The sequence below is a fragment of the Eutrigla gurnardus genome, assembly GCF_963514095.1.
Source record: "Eutrigla gurnardus genome assembly, chromosome: 12".
NCBI classification, from domain to species: Eukaryota; Metazoa; Chordata; class Actinopteri; order Perciformes; family Triglidae; genus Eutrigla; species Eutrigla gurnardus.
The window spans coordinates 23,838,055-23,857,371 of NC_139926.1; the positions used below are offsets into that span (position 1 = coordinate 23,838,055).

A 19,317-nucleotide genomic window follows, 5' to 3' on the forward strand; every position below is an offset into this window, starting at 1 on the left:
TTGTTCCCAGTGACTGTTGGTGATGCAGACATGTGGCTCCAGTTGTGACCGCTGTTGTTTAGCAATCAGAGAAAACTATATATATATATATATATATATATATATATATATATATATATATAGCATTTACAGCCTACATTTCAAGTAAGTGATCTTAGGAGTCTGGTCTCCTAGTCCGAATAATGGACGTAATGGTCTTTTTATTGGCGCCCATCCTCGTCTGTAGATGTGCCCTTTTTAATGATTCATCCTAATTTTATAAGTTATAGCTATTATTTTTGCAGAGATCCACCCCCGCTTTGAGAATCTACTCCACTCCTCATCGTCAGCTTAGATAATAGATTTTATGTTATTTTTGAAAACACAGCTGTGGGTGTGACGCCATCACGGCACCCAGAGACACAAGGTCAGGGAGATACTCTGAGGAGTAACGGGGAGGGTGGGGTGGGTTTGGGGTGGTGGGGGGGTCGTGGTGGGAGCCGTGGTGATTCGCCACATATATCAACTCTGTTGAGCAGAAAATTGAAATGGAAATGTGGGCCTTGAAAGAGTGGGCTCCCATTTACCCCCGGACAGAGCTAATGATTTGTCATTTCTCTCAGGGGCACAAGCTGCTGCCCTCGCTCTCACACTCACCCCCCCCCCCCCCCCCCATCCTCCACCCGGCTCTACTGGATCTACATATGTACACCCCCTCCCCCCCCCCATCCTCCACCCGGCTCTACTGGATCTACATATGTACACCCCCAACTCAAATTCAGGCTGATCTTTTGTGTTCAGCTCGTTGAATTCTAGAAATCCCATCAGTCTTCCAGTCAAATGTGTGGCTGTTTAAAATATATGTTAATAAATGTGCTTCACAGAGTACTCCGTGCTCGGTGGGGCCGTCCCGGCGTTCTTCCAGGCCGGGCTTCACCAGAAACCCATGATGACGTCGGCTATGGGAGACATCAACAGGTTTTTGTTGTGGCAGCAGAGCTGGAAGTTCACGCCTCCCAGAGCTCACAGTGGCTCATGCGAGAGAGGCTTCCTCTAGAATATGATGGCCCAGGATAAAAAAATACATCCTCCTCAATCAGCTTTTCCAGAGTTTCTTTCAGATCTGGATTTCGTGACTGAGTTAACAATAAAAACAATGTATAGGCTGATTATAAAAGTGCTGATACTAACATGTTATAGTACTGTAAACACTTTAAAACACACAGGAAACCCTGATGACCCGACTTCTCTCCCCGTGTGAGCCGAAGCTTAAAACCAGCAGTGAAATGCATGAGACGCTCCCGTCGGACTAATCCGGCCTCACCTTGAGTCTGATTGACACCAAACAAGCTCCTCTACCCAGCATGCACGGCGACAGATCTATAAGTCATAATCGTTTATGTGAGGACTTTCTCTAGCGCATACGAAAACACGTTTAGTTGTTTTAGTGCTCCAAAAACACTTCATTTTTCCCATCAGGCCGTGCTGCAGCAGCTCTTCTCAGCCTCTCTCTGAAAAGCTCTGTTTCACATCTTGCCCCTCCCTCCCAAAAAGCCCAGTCTGCTCCGATTGGTTAACGGCTGTCAGAAATGTCCCGCCCCCTTGTCAAAACCAGATAACACAAGTTTCTCTACATGTTCCCGATGGTTTTACTTGGAGTAAGTCTTCTTACGTTGTTGTATTGGTACGTCAACGCCCTCGTTGTCACGGCGACGGCTAGCTCAACAGTCTGAAGGGAGAGAGAATCGTGGCACAAAACACAGAATGACATCTTCTATGAAACATTCAGTGATGTGTGAGGCTTGTTGAACAAACACAGAGAGACGGTGACGATAAGAAAGAATCCCAAACCATGTGCAAAAGTAAACTAAGAACTCTTTTATTCTTTTTTTCTTCATTTTATATATCTATGTTCAGTGTTTTCTGGGTTTTTTGTGTGTGTGTGTTTTTTATTTTTTTTCTACTTGAGTCCTTTAAAAGTTTGTCGTCATGCTAGGTGCAGCTTCAGTGTCGGTAGAACATGCAAGGTTGTGGGTTTTTGTTGGTGGAGGTTTTTTTTTTTTTTTTCACATGTTGGACAACCCGGGGAGAGAGAGGGAGAGAGAGAGAGAGAGAGGGAGAGAGGGAGGGAGAGAGAGAGAGGGAGGGAGAGAGAGAGAGGGAGGGGGAGAACGTGCGAGTGGCGGCTCGGAGAAACCTGAGTGGACGAGCACAGAAACCACTCTGGAGTCGCCACTAAAGAAACTAAAATAAAATGTTTTAAAAAATCCACTACAGGCGCAGCTGCAGGAGGAAGAGGAGGAGGAGGAGGAGGAAGAGGAGGAGGAGGAAGAGGGAGGGGGCACTGACCATCATCGAGGATCCACAAAGGGTTAAGCTGAAGCAGTTCAGTTCTTGCTGTGATAGTTGCCATCCAATCCATAAACGGGGGACGGTTTCTTATCATGACATCATCAGTTGACATCTTTAGTGCAGTCAAAAGGAAAAAAGGAAAACTCTAGAAGCAGGCAGTCGTTAAGAGGGGGATCTAGAAAACCAACCAACAACAACAAGAGAGAGAGAGTAGAACCAGGAGGGGGGGCGGGGCTTCAGACTCCTGTTTGTGATGACGTTAAAGGAGACATCAGGAGTATTGCTTGTGACTTTGGTCCGAGGGGGGGAGGGGGGGTCTGTGATCCAAATATCAAGCTTCTCCTTTCCTGCTTTTCTAATACTGACTCATAAAACAACCAAACAGGAGTAAAAAAAAAAAAAAAAGGTACACATATGACATCACACGTGCCAGCTTGTGGATGCCACTTTTAGCTGAGGCACCTTACAGTGCATATATAGATAGAGAGAGAGAGATTCTTTCTTTTTTTCAAACATTGGTGGCTACAGCCGGGATGAAGCCTGTTAACCCCGGCAGAGAGAGAGAGAGAGAGAGAGAGAGAGACACAGAGAGTGAGTGAGTCCCAACTCATCGCACAGGGAAACACAAGTAGTCATTTTTGTCCTTCCATATATACAGAGAACTGCTGTATCAGCAATAATGATGGCAGGTCACAACATACACGTGGCCACAGCTACAGATGCACTAAAGAAGCCCCCCCCCCCCCATACTGACTGGTACACAGTATTTGTAGCATTTAAAAGTACATTATTCAGTGGATATCCCAAAAAAAACTAACAAAAACAAAAAAACAGGAGAGGATCGATTAAAAAAGGAGAAGAAAATACTGGGAAGGAGGGGGGAACACACATGGACATCATCTTTGGTGGAGATTCCACAGAGTATGGGCACACACACACACACACACACACATATAGACACACACACACACACACACACACACACACACACACACACGTTTCCTATAGGAATCTGCAGTTAAATACGTCTTATTTTTTATTACAAAAAAAAGAACATTTTTTATCACTCCGGGACGTAAAAAGGGTCAGACGTGTGACGCAGAAGTGAGGACGGTGGAAGTGACATCACGCTGTGACATCACGCTGTGACACGTTTTGGTTGTTCACCTACTGGTGGCAGATCTATCCGGGTGTTTCCAAAGAGAGTTACAACAGAAACAACAACAACAACAAAAACCACTCCTCTCCCCCCCCCCCCGAAAACAAACAATCACATTAAAATTAGAAAATCGAGACGAAGATTCAAAGCTGCCTGTGGAGGAAGATGCTGGCATTCATTCTGAAATCATTCATCGATGAGCGCTCCGCGCGCCTCCCAGTTCAGTTCCCATGCAAAGCCACGGCTCGGGTCGAGGAAAAATACAACGTGCAGCACCTCCCAAAGCTCGTCCCGAGACCCAGGCGAGAGGGGGAGGAGTCAGAAAGGGGGTGGAGGGGGCGGGGCTACAATGCTCTCGACGGGACTCCCCCGTCATTGTTCAAGTATGAAATGAGAGTGACGTAAAAAATCATGAGACATAAAATCAAACTGAAGGAAAAAAGTGCACCTGGCCTGTGAAGTCTTTCCGGTCAGTAAATCAAACAGGGGCCACAATATTTTTGGAGCATTTTCATCTTTAATACAGGGTCTAAGAACATGTAGTCTCATCTAAGGAACACACATTAAAAGTTATAGAACTATCTCATGTCCTCTTTCTTTTCAGCACTAGATTTACATCCTGAAGATTTACGCATCTTTTAAATTAAAACTCATAGTCATTCTCATTTTATTTTTTTTTCTATCTTCCCCCAGGTCCATACACATTGTTTTTTTTTCTTTTTTTTCAGTTAAAGATCCTGTTGGTTTCTAGGCTACATTTCACCCTAAACTGGCTACACTCGTTGATCCAGAAAAACAAAACAAAAAATAGACAAAAACTGCATAATTTCCACATCTACGGCATTAAAAACATGGATTCCAGTTTTAAAAACAAGTTGATGGGGATTAAAAACACCATCCGTTAAAATCAAATAATACAAAAAAAAGGATAAAAAAATCAAAAGTGATGAGAAAGGAGACGGTGAGGTCCTCGGAGGAATGACAATGATGAGCTATGGATGGTTGGTGACACAGTGCAGCACGTGCCGACAGGCGGGACGGAGGTAAGTGTCTCTGTGGGCTGGTCGGTAACGGGGTGGGGGGAGGAGGAGGAGTGGGGGGGTTTAAGGAATCCCTTGGTCCCCTTCACTCCCTCAGGAGCAGAGGCTGAACTGGTCTTGCTCGATGGGCTTTTTGACCCAGGCTCCCAGGCCGGCCTTGTGGAACGCCTTGATGAGCGCCTGCTTGGCGGAGTGGTACTCTGAGGCCGCCTGCTTGGCTTCATGGTAGGAGATGGGCTTCAGCACCTTGATCCATAAGATGGAGGACAGCTGGAAGGGGGGAGAGAGGAGGAGGTCAGGTTAAAGGTCACAACATTGACTGCAGCTCCATCCATTATGGTCTCCTTATCGTCCTAGACGTCCCTCTCCCCAGGAACTAGAGGCGCTCCCAGGGCAGACCAGATGCATGAACTCCTGCTTCGTGGTCTGGGTCTACCCCGGGGCCTCCTTCCTGTCGGGATGCCCAGAAACCCTCTAAAGGGAGGCGTCCAGGAGCCCAGACGGTCACCAACCAAAGCTCATGACTCGGCCTGGATATATTCTTACTGATTACCTTGAATTCAACACCACAACGACCTTATGTTTCTATAAATTACTGCAGATCAATTATCTAATACGCGTAAAATCAAATGTTAAAATCCAGTTTTCTTGAAATGATTGTTGAGACTGAAAACAGTCCGTCACCAAATCCTGTTCACAAATGTAACACTTTACAGTTTCTTTATATATTCATCAGATAATTTTCAAAATGATTCATCATCAGTACCTTTTCTAAATCCACACGGACCACTCTTCACATCGGCATTAATTAGATCCTCTACACAGCATTTATACATAGAAAGAAAGCAACGCTGGTTGCTGACCATTTGCTGACAAGCAATCTAGGAACTAAAAGGCTATTTTTTTTAATGGAGTCTGATGCAGCGCTTACTCCACATAAAACACACCGGGGCGACATCACATGATTTGTAAACTTCACAGAGAACAAAGAGATCTGTTATGACTGAATATTCTCTGGTAAAAACACATAATCTGTACGTTCTGTATCTGCGTTTAATAGAAATGAAACCATAATTAAAAGGCAATTTCTCGTCTAGCTTTCCACTTGCATCCACAGATCTGACGTCCTGCAGCCGGATCCCTCAGCAGCACATTCTTCAATCTTCACTCAAACACGTGATTCAACACAAGCAGACTGGCGCCGAAGCGCTCCATAGCAACAGGAGTGGGGTTCATGTCACCTTGGAGTGCAGGCGCACCCAGCGGCTGTAGAGGGCGTGCTTGCAGAGACGTGAAGCCCGGCCCATGTCGTCCTTGCCTGTGGTTGCATTGATCACCTCCAGGGCCAGATCGCCCACCGTCCAGTTCACACTGAAGTTGGGCGCCTTCCCCGGCTGCCTGGCTTCGGCGTTGCTTATACCTGGAATCCAGAAAAGACAAAACATATCCTCACTGCTCAAAGAAAACCAGGTATGAAATGTATTCCGTTATGTTTCCTTTATGGATTCGTAACATTTGAATGAATCCTCTAAGCTGAAAACGATATCTTAGCTCTTGAAAACGTTTTAGAGGTTATCACAGGACGACGATACGTTATAACTGAAATACTCAATTTAAGGATTTCCTTTTGCCTCAAGTCCACATTTTAAGAACCTTTTTCAAACATTATGAAAAAAATCTTCAAGCTTCCAAGCAAGAAAAATGACTGTAACAATAATAATAATAATAATAATAATAATAATATACATATTCCAAAAGGAAGTTAACCTCATGCCCCCCGGCTGCATTAAACGATGGATGATCTACCAAACCTGGCAACCCATTCCTTCAATACGACTGCTGCTCCCACCGCTCTAACAGCAACTTTTATTCTGTCGCTTTTTCTTTATCCGAAAAAACACCAGGTTTGTGTGTGTGTGTGTGTGTGTGTGTGTGGAGAGGGGGGGGGGGGGGGGGGGGGGGGGGAGGACTATGAGGTCAGAGCCTGCTTTCTTCCAGCACAGCACCGGCCATCAGCCTCCACTGTATCTAAAGCATAAATGGGAGATATATGGACGCCATAAATCCCGGTGTCCTGCTCTTTGTGTGTGTGTGTGTGTGTGTGTGTGTGTGTGTGTGTGTGTGTGTGTGTGTGTGTATTAAGCTCCTTGGTTTCATTCGACAGAACTGGCGGCAGAAGATGATTTAAAGGTGTTGAAATCCTCGGCGCTCTAACGCCACAGCCAAAACTCTCTAAAGCGGAAAAGGTTAATAACCCCCGACTATTATCTCCTTTAGCCGACATTTAGAGAGCAACCGGGGGGGGGGGGGGGGGTACAGCTCCGGACCATGTGATCCACGAGGATCTAAAAACACGACCACAACACTTTCACTCTGACTGTTTAAGCAGCTTTCGTTGTTATAAGTGATGATTTGCTAAACTCCTCCCCCAAAGACTGAGTTCTAAAAATAGAAACTCAAATGCTGGAAATGTACACAACAAGATGAAGCTATTCAAATTCCAGAGGAAGAAGGTAAATGTCAGCTCAGATCAAACAGGTGGGAAAAGAAGACCGGCGACGTTGAGAAATGTGATTGATCACTCTGATATTTAGACAGCTGGAGTTTGATTGATTAACGAGGAGATCCTCCTGAAAACACGTGAAACCTCCTGCAGATCTCTTAGTCCCTCACCGCTGAGCAGAGGCCTGTTGAGGGTGAACTGCTGGGGCAGGTCCTCGATGTCGGCGATGCGCTGGTACATGGCCCTGGAGAGGTGGTCGGCGTGGTACAGGCTGCCCAGGATGATGCTGGAGAAGTAGATCGGCTCTGTGAAGTAGCTCATCAAAGAGCCCTGGATGCCCACCACATTCCACCTGCAGAGCACACACACACACACACACACACACACACACACACACACACCGATTATGTAGATATGAGTTAGACCATCTCAAAGTACACCTCCATTTGGAGGTCTAACCTTTGAAGATCACATCAAACCAAACCCCGTGGTTCACCTCTCAAGATTCATATTCGGAAATATCAGAAAATATGAATTACATCACAGACAGAGACTCTGGAAATGAAGCTCTGAGTATCTGGGGATAACGATGTGCAGACGAAGCGTTAACTTAAATCTTTACTAATTCAGCAGCTGGCTTCTTGGCTAGCTAGCTGACGTTAGCTTTCTAATTCTAGCATGCTTTCATGCTACGCTGGTTGCATAGAAATGAGTGTAACAGCGGGGTGGCAGCCAGCGGGTTTCTCCTTTTAGAATACTTACAAAATGTCTTTTTTCTTTCACATGTATACATCTATTTTGATTTCATGAATATATTCTTCTCAGAAATATGGATGTAGAAATAATTTGGTCTCTACGACAGACATGACACGGAGGGAAAGTTTCTCAACTACGGAGAAAGTTCACCGTCTGACTGTACCAAGACATACTGTATGATAATGTGCTCCATGCATAAGTGGACACACGCATACAGCTGCACAAGCAAAAATATGATATTAGTACATAACCAGCCAACGCAATCTGCCACACACAATCACCCACAATCCCACAGCTGTGTACACTCTGGGCTATCCAATTTCATTTCCCACAAACTTCTGTGGATTTCTACGCTGTGTCATTAGCCATCTCTCTCCCCAGTCATTTTTCCCATTGACATGCTCTGTGAAGCGAGAGAGAGAGAGAGAGAGAGAGAGAGAGAGACACACACACAGAGAGAGAGAGAGAGAGTAAGGGAGAAAGATGACAGTGAGGGGGAAGGAAAATAAGAAAGTAGACGAAGGCGAATGTTGGAATTCAGCCCAAAGCCAATTCATTCACTCGTTAAAACACAGAAATTATAATTTCATAAAAAAATAAGCGAAATAATGTCCTAAGTTGGACACTGTGGTCTTAACAAACGTTATTTTATGTGTAAAACAACATCTTGAACGTTGCTTTCCTAACTTTTTTATAACAAATAAATACATAGATACACATTTATTGGATTGTTACTTTATGAAATAATGTTATTTGATACCAGATCGGCATTTTGTGGCGATATTATATATATTATATTCTTCACGTATAACTGGAACTATTCAGCGATATAGCAGATTCATTATAAGAGTGTTATTAATGCATCAGAGAACGTGTTCCTGGCAACACAGAAGATACTAGAAGTCTGATCCATCTGGTCTTTTGTTGGATTTGTTGATATTCCAAAAACAAATATTGATTCTCCTTCATCTTTACCCTTAAATGATACAAATATAAAACCTAGGCAGTTACAGTGCGACGACGAGCTCTTCCCACTCTGCGTTTCACCTCAGGCCGACTGTTTGAAAGTGTGTGAAATGACCAACATGGAGGCAGAGCGATGAGGAATATGCGAGCATCGAACCCCCGGGCTGCTCGTCACCTCCACGCGCCGCATTCTCTGTGTGAGAATGAAATCATGGAATCCATCGCTGCGAGCGGGAAACCATACACATCCAGCACCGTCGTTACGAGGCAACACACACACACACACACACACACACACTCACACTTTTTTTCCATCACAAACAAATCCACCTTAAAACACTCATTATGTAAAAAGAAACGCAAACAAAACACACATAATTTGAGTTATGTTTTCGGAGGCATTCAATTTCATTCCCGTCAGACATCTCTGTATGTCTTTGTTGTTATTTGATTCAATATCATGCTCAGTGCATCCACACACACACACACACACACACACACACACACACACACACACACACACACACACACACACACACACACACACACACACACACACACACACACACACACACACACACACACACACACACACACACACACTCGCTCGCTGTTCGAAGAAATAACGACACCAGAAAACGGGACAAACACAGAAATATCCCATAAGAGCCTCGCCTGTTTGCTAATGAGCTCATTCAAATGAGCACTAATGCAGAGAACGGCTCGTTGCCGAGGGGGCGGGGCATGTAATCGCAGGAAACGAGTGGAGAGAAAACACCGTGTGAAGAGGAGGAGGAGGAGGAGGGAACATTACGGGCATGGTCAAAGTGTGACAGTCGGTTGGTGTATTAAATGGCGGCCCCGCGGCGTTCGATCGTTCATGCAGGGGGGGCAGGTAGGCAGCTGATTTCTCACCTGGTTAACAGCTGTGTCATGAGAGGGCAGACAGGCTATAGTCTCATCATATATACACTCATATTAGACATCATTAAGGGTTCCTTTTCTGATGCTCTACATCAAACTGGAGTTTTTGCCTTGTTATCCATTAAGGTTCGGGCAGAAACAAACGTCTCCAACCTATTTTTGCCCTCTAGCGACTTGGATCGCTCCACGTTTGGATAAAATGGGAATCGCCAGGGCAACAAGACCACTTGCACAGTGCAAACAGCATTCGCTACTCAGTCCACATCTCCCTCATCAAATAAGCTCTCAGCGTTCAATCACGCCGGGCGTTCAGGCAAGGTAACGCTCCCAAACGGAGGAGGAGGAGGAGGAGGAGGAGGAGGAAATAGGGCTCGAGAGAGAAGAGTTATGGACAAGTTTTATCGTCCATCACAAAGGAGGCACAGTGTTGCCTTGAACATGGACAGAGACTAAAGACGCTATGATCCGCCTGCAAAAGCGCCCCAGGGACAGAAGATCCATCAATCCAGCCGTCCCTCACACTCCCCGGAGAAAATGATAGACTTGAAATGACAAATCACGCTGGGATGCGATTCATCACAGTACCAGTAAATACAACAAATAATAACAAAAAAAGATATGCTCCTGGAACTATGTGGCTAAAGTTAAACCATGAGAATTAAACATACATAAGAAATATTTTCTGTTTATTATTATTATTATGAAAAGATGATTATTGTGCAGATTAAATGTGTGAAATAATACGTTTTAAGACTGGATTTAAGGTGGATTTTTTGGTCGGACAAAGCCAGGCTAGCTGTTTCCAGTCTTTATGCTAAGCTAACCGGTTTGGTTGGTTTGTGGACTACGGTTTTGAAGTCACTGCATTTTGTCGGTTGCCATCTTGGAATCTTTGCCACCAGTGAAGGAAGTGACCATATTTGGACTGTGTCCAAATGGACCATAATTTACTAAATGAACATCATGTTGTTTTGAAGAACTCATGTTTTCAATGTTTACTTTCATAATAAATCAAGAATGATATTCTCATAGACTTCCATGTAATCAGACTTGTTTTTGCAACCAGAGGAGTCGCCCCCTGATGGCCAGCAGAGATAATGCAAGTTTAAGGCACTTCAGCGTTGGCTTCACTTTTAAGAACGGGAGGTTTCCGCCTGCTACAACTGAATATGATCTATAATCTGAACCAGATCCGCAGCCAGACTTTGTAAGATCTATAACTGTACCTTGCGATCTTGTCACTGCAGGACATGGTGAGTAACCGCTCCCCCTGCAGAACCCCGTCCCAGGTCTGGATGGTGTTGCTGGACCTCACAGGGATGGTCCCCTCCCCCGACTCAATTTTGGTCCTTAACTGTCCCCGTGCTTTCCGGTTGGGATGTCTGTCTCCTTGGTCTGAATGAGACAGCATAGGGAAATAAAATAGATCGGTAAAAGCATAAAACACGAAAAGAAAGATTAGCAGGAGATTTTGGATCCCTATCAATGTGGGAATATCTGCAAAAACAAGAGAAAAGACAGATGGAAAAAATGGCTTCGACAAAAGAACGGCACTATTATTTATTATTATGTTATCAATGTTTTCTGCCGTTCCACCAGCAGGCGCCATCTATTCAGTGACTAATTGAATGTGGCTGTTTTCTATTCAGTGTGCCATGTGCAACGGAAAACACTTTGACAAGAGTAAGAGGGAGGTTAATCAGACAGACAGTGTGGGTGGGCCGGGTGGGAGAGAAAGACTGATAGAGACAGACAGCGAATGACAAAAAGCTCTAATTACTGGAGCCTTGTTTAAATGTGTCTGGAATGCGTATTTGGATTTGGAGTCAAATTCTAATTAAATGAAACCAAGCATAAGAGAGGGGAAAACCTTCGGAATTGAATTCATTAAAAAAAAAAACAGCGGTGGTCTCATCTCGGTTCAGAATTTTTGAGAATAAATTAAAAAATCTGCCGGCTGAGACGAGAAGGAGGAGGATGGCTCCGTACCTTCGACGCCGGCCTCGTGCGGGGAGAAGATCCGGGCGTCTCCGCAGGGCGAGGTGCTGATGTAAAGGTGGAACTGGACGTTGTCCTTTAACCTGTAGCCTCCCTTGTCGCACGCCATGAATATCGACTTCTGGTTGTCCTCCTTGCTGCGGTGGAGACGGAGGTTTAATGGATGTGTAATTAAATCGTCAATATTGAGAAAAACTCTCCGACATCACAGACTCACTCGCCACCGTCCACTGACCTGAGGAAGAGCTCCAGCTGGGTGTAGAGGTACCTGATGAGCGAGCGCCGGGCGATGATCTCGGCGTGGCAGTCGTTCAGCGCCAGGCCGCGGTCGCTCATGTACTCACCGTTGATGCATTTGGTTCCCGTGGACACACAGATTACCTGTGCTTCCTTCACATCCGTGCCTGTTGGGGGGGTCGGGAACAAAGACGCACTAGTCAACAATCACAAAGTACATGCTGTACATATATGTGGAGGGAAAATCATTCGCAAGCTCACATTAACAATTTTGCACAAACTCTTTTCTGCAGATCAGTTATCAGAATATATGTTAGCTAACGATTAGTTGTTGTTTTTAACAAATTCATCCTTGGATGCTTTTGCAGAAAAAGTTGCTATCCAAGCATTAGCAACAATTTCCTCCATCAGACTTTAAACATCGGTATCATCTAATAGCTGCGGTTAGCACTTCAGGCTAATTAGCAACATTTTCTTTCCATCACTTTAATAGTTCTTTAACTAGTTTATACGTATGTTGATGAGATCATCATACTTATATTTCAATAAGAAATCTTGATTTAGCGTATGTGCGCGTGCCAAGTATAGAGTGAAGTACAGAATAATGCAACTAATGGGAATTGTCACGTCCTTCAGTTCCGTACTTGAGTAAATGCATTTACTGGTGAGAGGGTTGTAATTAGAACTGTGGGTGTTTAACTCACGAGTGTTGTTCGATACGCTGCATTTATTTCCGAGGGAGACTTTATTATTTTATTATCAGCCTGAGCACATTTATACATATTCCTCTCTGTGAGCCTCGCATCCCTGTCAGCGCCGTGTTTCGTAAAGGCATCCAACCGTGTCTTGTCCCGAATGTACCTGTTGTCATGACGACTCCTGCTAGGACTTTCCGTCGTGCATGGGGGGAGGTGAAGTTTTCTGTCAGCTCACTGAACTTATCCACCACCAGGCGAGAGACTGCATCAGCCAGAACCTGGAATCACACACACACACACACACACACACACACACACACACACACACACACACACACAGCCACACCAGAGTGAGCTTGTGTCAGATATGTCAGTTTACAAAGCACGTCTGATGTTATCTTCCCCTAGAGCACCGTGTACCTGTCACAACGTTGGCATTCAGCTCCAAACAAGCGTCAGGAGCGTTGAAACGGCAACAAGTGAAACTGGGCGGACCCCCCTGAGGTACACCTAGCCCTCTTTCAAGCAACGCTGTTTGAGTTTGGCATGACAGTTATAATTTACCATCTCCCATCTGACAACGGAAGCACAAACCGAACGAGTAAAACCGGAGCGACGGATGAGAAAACGACGTTCGAAACTCTAAAAACCTCGAGTGAACTTCACACTTCTTTTTTCCGTTCTTGAACGTCCACCTCCTCCTCTCTCGTCGGCTCTTTATCCACCGCTAATGTGATGGAAAATGACGACAACCAAGAGGAGAGACGACGGCTGGGTGACCACGAATTAAAGAGATTAGTCCAATATTACTTCCCTGCTATACTTTGGAGTCACCCACTCGTAGCCAGATCATTTGACTTTCGAATGCCAAGGTCGTCGGCGGCGTAGGTAACGACTGCAAATCTATTGGGGTAAAAAAATGGTCCCAAAAATCCTCAACAAATACCAAATGTTTTTCCTTTCGACACACATGCTCCTAAATATGTCTTTTGATGACTTAAACGGGCGTCAAGCAAAAGCAGCAATAAAATGCTAACGTGTTTTTTGCAACAACATTGGACTCCGACCATTAGTCCCCATTAGTTCTTTACCAGACGGAAGCAGGCTGCAGAAATTTAATCCCAAGCGACAGATAATTAATAGAGCAATTAGAGGGGAGGGGGGGCTCTATCGCTGAAATGGGTTTCTTGTTGAAGTGGAGAGAGTGAGTAAAGAGCAAATAAGGGCTTTGGGGAGGAGACTGTTGTTCTGATTAGCGCTGCCGACTGTGTTATCTCTCTCCACACGCTGGCGTGGCGCTGACTGTCACCTCTACGGTGGCATCAAAAGCCTCAGTCCCTGCACACCTGATGTCAATGAGGTTTTCATGATAGCGCTGCAGACTTCCACCGTTTGGATACAGACTTTATTAAAACAACACTGCTTTCTCGCTTAGTTCAACATCGTTTGCCGGAATTGACCAAATTATAAAGTGATGACGTGATCTAATCAGCCGTGCATTTCGGAAGACCCTCATTAGGAGCTTGTGTGCTTTACCGAGATGAAAAATGAGTTCGGGATAAGTAAGATATGGACCAGGCACTGGCATCTTAATTATCTGCATGACAATGGATCCAACCTGATCAGAAAAGATGACTCTATTAGCACCCTGTGCTTCTAGAAACCCATTGTGGTGTTTCGGATTTCTGTCATTTTGAACTCTTAGAAGCTTAAAATGAGGTAGATCTTTTTTAACGTAGGAAAAAGGCACGACTGTCTGTTCTCAATATGTGAGATTCTCAAGTATGGCAATGTACAAATGTATAAACCATCTTACCTGGGGTAGGTGAAGCTGCAATCCCTCACTTGGTATGGGTTGCCGGGACGGCGTCTGGTCTAGCTGCATGTTGAACAGAGCCGAGAGGGCGGCCTGCGCTGCCCGGGCTTTAGCCAGCTTCTTGTTGCGCCCTGAGCCTTCAAAGGTCTGTGCGTCCACCGTTACTGACATCACAAAATTCTTGGCATGACTCTCCCCGCTCTCTGAGACAAAGTCATACTTGAGGCCTGGCCTGAGCTCATTGAGGATCATGACTGGGTTTTTGCCACTGGAGGGCGAGCTGAACGTCGACGGAGGGGGCAACGGGGCCTGGACAAGGTTGCCGCCAGGTGGAGTGGGCAGTGGGTACTCCCCTAGTGAGTTCAAGGAGCTGCTACCATTGGAGCCTAGATAGAAGGATTCTTCGGGGGCGGCCGGTGTCTCGAAGCCGTTGAAGAGCATGTCTGGGAAGTCAGCTTGGTCAGATGTAAAGTCTGTGTTCACGGTCAAGGTTCGACCCATGGCCAGGTGCGCCTCGGAGGCGTTGGGGAACTGGACGAAGGAACGCAGCGCTTTCTCCGCTGCATTCAGTTTGGCCTTCTTCTTGGTCGGGCCCATACCCTCAAACATCTGCCCGTTGACCTCCACTGTCATGACAAACACCGGCGCATGGACCGGTCCCGTCTGAGACAGCAGTTTGTACTGTAGACCCGGTTTGATTTCGTTCAGCTGCATCAGCGCATTCTTGGGCAGGACCGGCCCCGGCGTTTTCTTGCGCTTCTTTGCCCGGAACTTGGAGTGCGTGTGCCCATTGTTGCCCTCCTCTAAGGGGCGCTTTCGACTGCCCAGGCCGCTTCCATTGGGGAGCTGTTCAGCCACTCCCATCCCGTCTTTGCAGGACACGTTGTCCAGGTTTCGGTTTTCCTTAACATCTGTGCTGCTCGAACCTGCGGTGCCCAGAAAGAGTAACTTACAACGCCTTCGTTGCAGGATCTTGTAAATGCAAAATTTATAGATTCCTTTATCACTCTTTGGAACTGAAGCAATGATTTGTGTTCCTTTGTCAAAGCAAGAGAAGCTGGCTTTTTAATTTGATTGAACACATTAACCTACAGTCTATTGACTACAAATAGCAGAACACCTTCAGTACATCTATCGTCGTCTTTAGGATTTACGGCATTTCATTTAATAGTTAAAGTTGTAGTTATGAAGGCTTGTTATTCTCATGCTTGGAGCAAAGTGGGAGAAATATATTTTCCAAATAAAACAACTACTGTACACGTCGCACACTTTTATGGGTCTCAAACATAAAAAATGCACACATATCAACACTCAACATGGACGCACGCAGAGCCGTTCCTCATCCACTCCATCAATTTGTAATCGCTTGAGCGCCTACAGAGAAATTAGGTTACATTTTAAAGGCTCAGTTTGAAACTGCGGGGTCCTAAAATACACTCTACTGGGGAACACATATCACTGAATCCAGTTAGCAAAGTGGATGGAATATTGGCAAAAATTTTCATTTATAACATCCTTCAGCAAAGGCTTGATAGGTTACTCCTTGCGGTACTCAGGAGAAAGAGAGGCCGCAGTGTGCATGAGTGGGGTTGTAGGTTGGGTTGAGGGAGTGCAGGGGAGGAGTGCAGGGGGGAGGAGCTGAGGACCAGGCAAACAGGAGGATACATCAAAGAGGCGGAAGGAGAAGACTCCACCTACTGCAGGATCCTACAGTCTTCACTGGTGACACGGTGGGAGGTTCAAATGCTGCTCACCCGTTTTTTCATAAGATTTTTTTTTTCTTTTGATTTAAAATGAGGATAGTCTGAATTAGAAAATCTATTTCTAATGATTCATAAGACCCCCGCGCCTCTGAGATCCCCCCCATGGAGCTTGTCAGAGAAAACAGTGTTTTAGGTTGCAAAATGTACCGACATGCCGTCACCATCTGCATACTTCCACTGACATGTCTAAAGGCAACAACAAACAAAAAAAAGACACTCATTCCTAAGATCAACAACACACACTGCATATCTTTTTAATTTAGGAGCAACATCTGCACTGAAAACATGCAATATTCTTGGGTGTGTGCGTGCATTCTGCAAACTGGGACTTTGCAAGTAGGAAGTTTTGCAAATAAACAGGGGAGAGGAGGGACGGCATGACCCGTCAGAATGGTGATGGGTGTTTTGGACGGGGACACAATCTCAGCCAATGACCTTTAATCGCCACAGACGCTGCAGCATTAGTTGAGTAATTTACGTTGTGGTCGAAAATGTTGAACGGGGACTTTCTAAATAAATTGTTTTAACACTTAAGAACCCACAGTTGTCTATCTGACATCTACAGAACATCCTGGTGTGGTCATGTGACAACGAGTCATGACAACTTTTAACTTTCAAAAACTCACAGAAAGCTGATATGATGTTTTTGTCAAATAGGAACAAGCTTCTTAATGAATTAAAATGATTAAATTATTAAGAATTAAAAAAAAAATTCTGTTCTTAAATTCAAAGTCCATTCAAACAAAATCAAATTTAAAATATTAATAGAAAATATAGAAACATGGATCTGGGTTCTTATGGGTTAAAATGAGCTGCAGCTCATTATGTTTCTCTGCAAATGAGAGAAAACTTAGAGCTGCAAATTTGGGCATTTTCATTGAATTGAAGGCATTATATGCTTAAATACACACAAACAGTCAATACGTCTCCTAAAACAGTTAGAGGGGGAAAGAGGGACCAATAAGCCGATCAAACACTGAAAACTTGCATGCTGCAGACATAAACAGTGAAATACTGGCAAACTGAAAAAAAACAAAAACAAAACTGGAGCTCCCTTTCTCCGTTACAATATTAAGTTTTCTTAAGACATCATTTATTTTTTGCAGGATGATGGATATCCAGTAGAACCCCAAAGTCAGAGGACAAAAACCTCAGAGAGCAGCAGCCACGACGCCATGCACTGAATTATGGGACACACACATGCAGCCGTGGTCGTTATCATGCCAGCGTCTGTGTAATCAGCATCCATTAGGTAGGCAAAGACTAAACATCCCATATGGTTCCATCCATCAGAGTGGAAACGTCCCCGCGAGGGTCGCAGGAACATAACAACGCAGGAAAAAAACTCCTTTATCGCAACTTTATTTGAAGTGAAACTTGTTTGTTGGGTTTTGATTCGAGTGATTAAAGAATGTCAAGAATCCAAAAAAAGGTTGTCACATAAGGGTTAAATATTCTTTCATGTTTTCCTCCGTATAATAGAAACAAGCTTGTGTGAGCTCGGGCTGCATTTTTATCTTCAAATGTATATTTTCACTGGCAGCAGACAGAAGCTTCAGACGCTTTGAAAGACAACAAAGGCCGTTGTGTGACATAGCGGCTAACAACGGAGCGAAAAAACCCTGCTTTCATACTGCAGGTGAAGGCGCCGCCGGGGCCCGACGGCTCCCTTTGAATCGCCGAGGTGTATGGGGAGACACGTTCGAATCAGGTCGCCCCGCGCCTTCTGAGGCTTAGTCGAGTTCAAACCAAAAATGTCTAATTAATTTCCAATAAGCTGGAGTGGAGAGAGAATTGGAGGGAGAGGGGAATCTGTAATATGAGATGAAGCCTCACAGATGGACTGATTAGATTTTCACTGAAAAGTTTGGCGTGTTTTTTTGTGTGAGTATGCGACGTCTCCGTGGTTCAGGTAGGGACAGATGATGTCATGCCCTCATCTAAATGGGAATATAATTAGCACCACATGAGATATAACAGTATTCTAATACTTTTATATTGTATTTTCGCCTTGTTTTGCATGATTTATATTCTGGCAAAATGTGGGCACACTGATTACACATCGGAGGGAAGACATGCGGCAGACGCACAGGAAGCAGGGAAACAGAAAGCAACATTTAAAAACAGGGACACCAGCTACAGCTCAGGCAGGAGAGAAAAAATTATATCAAATAAAAAAATCAGAGTGGACTCACTCATATTCTCCTCTTCGTCCACATCCATGGCCGCGGGTTTGTTCTGACCTGAGAGCAGCCTCGCCCCCGCTGCACCTGCAGATCAGAGGACACAGTGAGACACATCAACACAGTCCAAGGCCTCGAGTGGCCACAGTGCTGATAAATGTACATATTGCTGGGTGTTATATTATATGCAGGATATAAATATTCAGAGACTGAGCGATATCAAGGTGAGAGAGGAGGCCAGGGCTGACAGGCGCTAACAGCAGGAGCAGTCTATTGTGACTTTAATATCCCTCCGATTAGACCTCATTCCCCCCTGCCTGCTGAGAGATATACAGCTAGTGACATGGCCAAGTTACCCCATTACCACTCACATGCACACACACACACACACACACACACACACACACACACACACACACACACACTCCCAAGGTGGAGAGCGCGATTAAAGCTCCATTAAGCAGCATCTTTCTCAAGAACAGACCTAAATGATTTTCCAGAGATCGGAGATGTTTACTCGTGCCGCTAATTAGCCCGACAACGAACGCTCCGTTTCTGCCGTTTTCACAAGTTTATGGGCGAATCCAAAGCAGCTCATTAAGAAAAGGCAAAAACATTCAGCAACAACTTGATGTTTGTTCGCCTTCTCAAAGCTTCCGGTCAGCGTTTGACATCATGTAAGTCAATAATAGGAGGATAGGGATGTTGCCGCAGGGTTCAACAGCAGCTCATCCGCCAGGAAGGACAATCAGTTGCTCATTTCCACTTCCAGCAGCTGTATAGCAACATTCGTTTTTGGCCACGAGAAGAATTGAAGTCCTATATTCACTTTGTGCTCCAATTTTGGTCTCCACCAGCTCCTGAGTGCTTCATCAAAAGCATTACATGTATTTTCTATATTTCCAAACCTGCTTAAGAACTTCTTATAGGAGTACTCAGCCTA

General features: G+C 44.9%; 1 protein-coding gene across 2 annotated transcripts in view; it reads right to left on the reverse strand.

Moving 5' to 3' along the window:
* Positions 1–4,155: 4,155 nt before the first annotated feature.
* adarb1b (adenosine deaminase RNA specific B1b) overlaps positions 4,156–19,317 on the reverse strand; it is a 94,396-nt gene continuing 79,234 nt past the window's right edge. For both annotated transcript variants that reach the window (XM_084022833.1, XM_084022832.1), the window contains 9 exons: positions 18,387–18,461; positions 14,429–15,354; positions 12,776–12,890; positions 11,913–12,081; positions 11,669–11,814; positions 10,906–11,074; positions 7,204–7,385; positions 5,772–5,950; positions 4,156–4,800 (listed from right to left, as the gene is read on the reverse strand). In XM_084022833.1, coding sequence (XP_083878959.1) covers positions 4,624–4,800; positions 5,772–5,950; positions 7,204–7,385; positions 10,906–11,074; positions 11,669–11,814; positions 11,913–12,081; positions 12,776–12,890; positions 14,429–15,354; positions 18,387–18,414 — 2,091 coding nt within the window. In that variant the 5' untranslated portion in view covers positions 18,415–18,461 and the 3' untranslated portion in view covers positions 4,156–4,623. The remainder of the gene's footprint in view (positions 4,801–5,771; positions 5,951–7,203; positions 7,386–10,905; positions 11,075–11,668; positions 11,815–11,912; positions 12,082–12,775; positions 12,891–14,428; positions 15,355–18,386; positions 18,462–19,317) is intronic.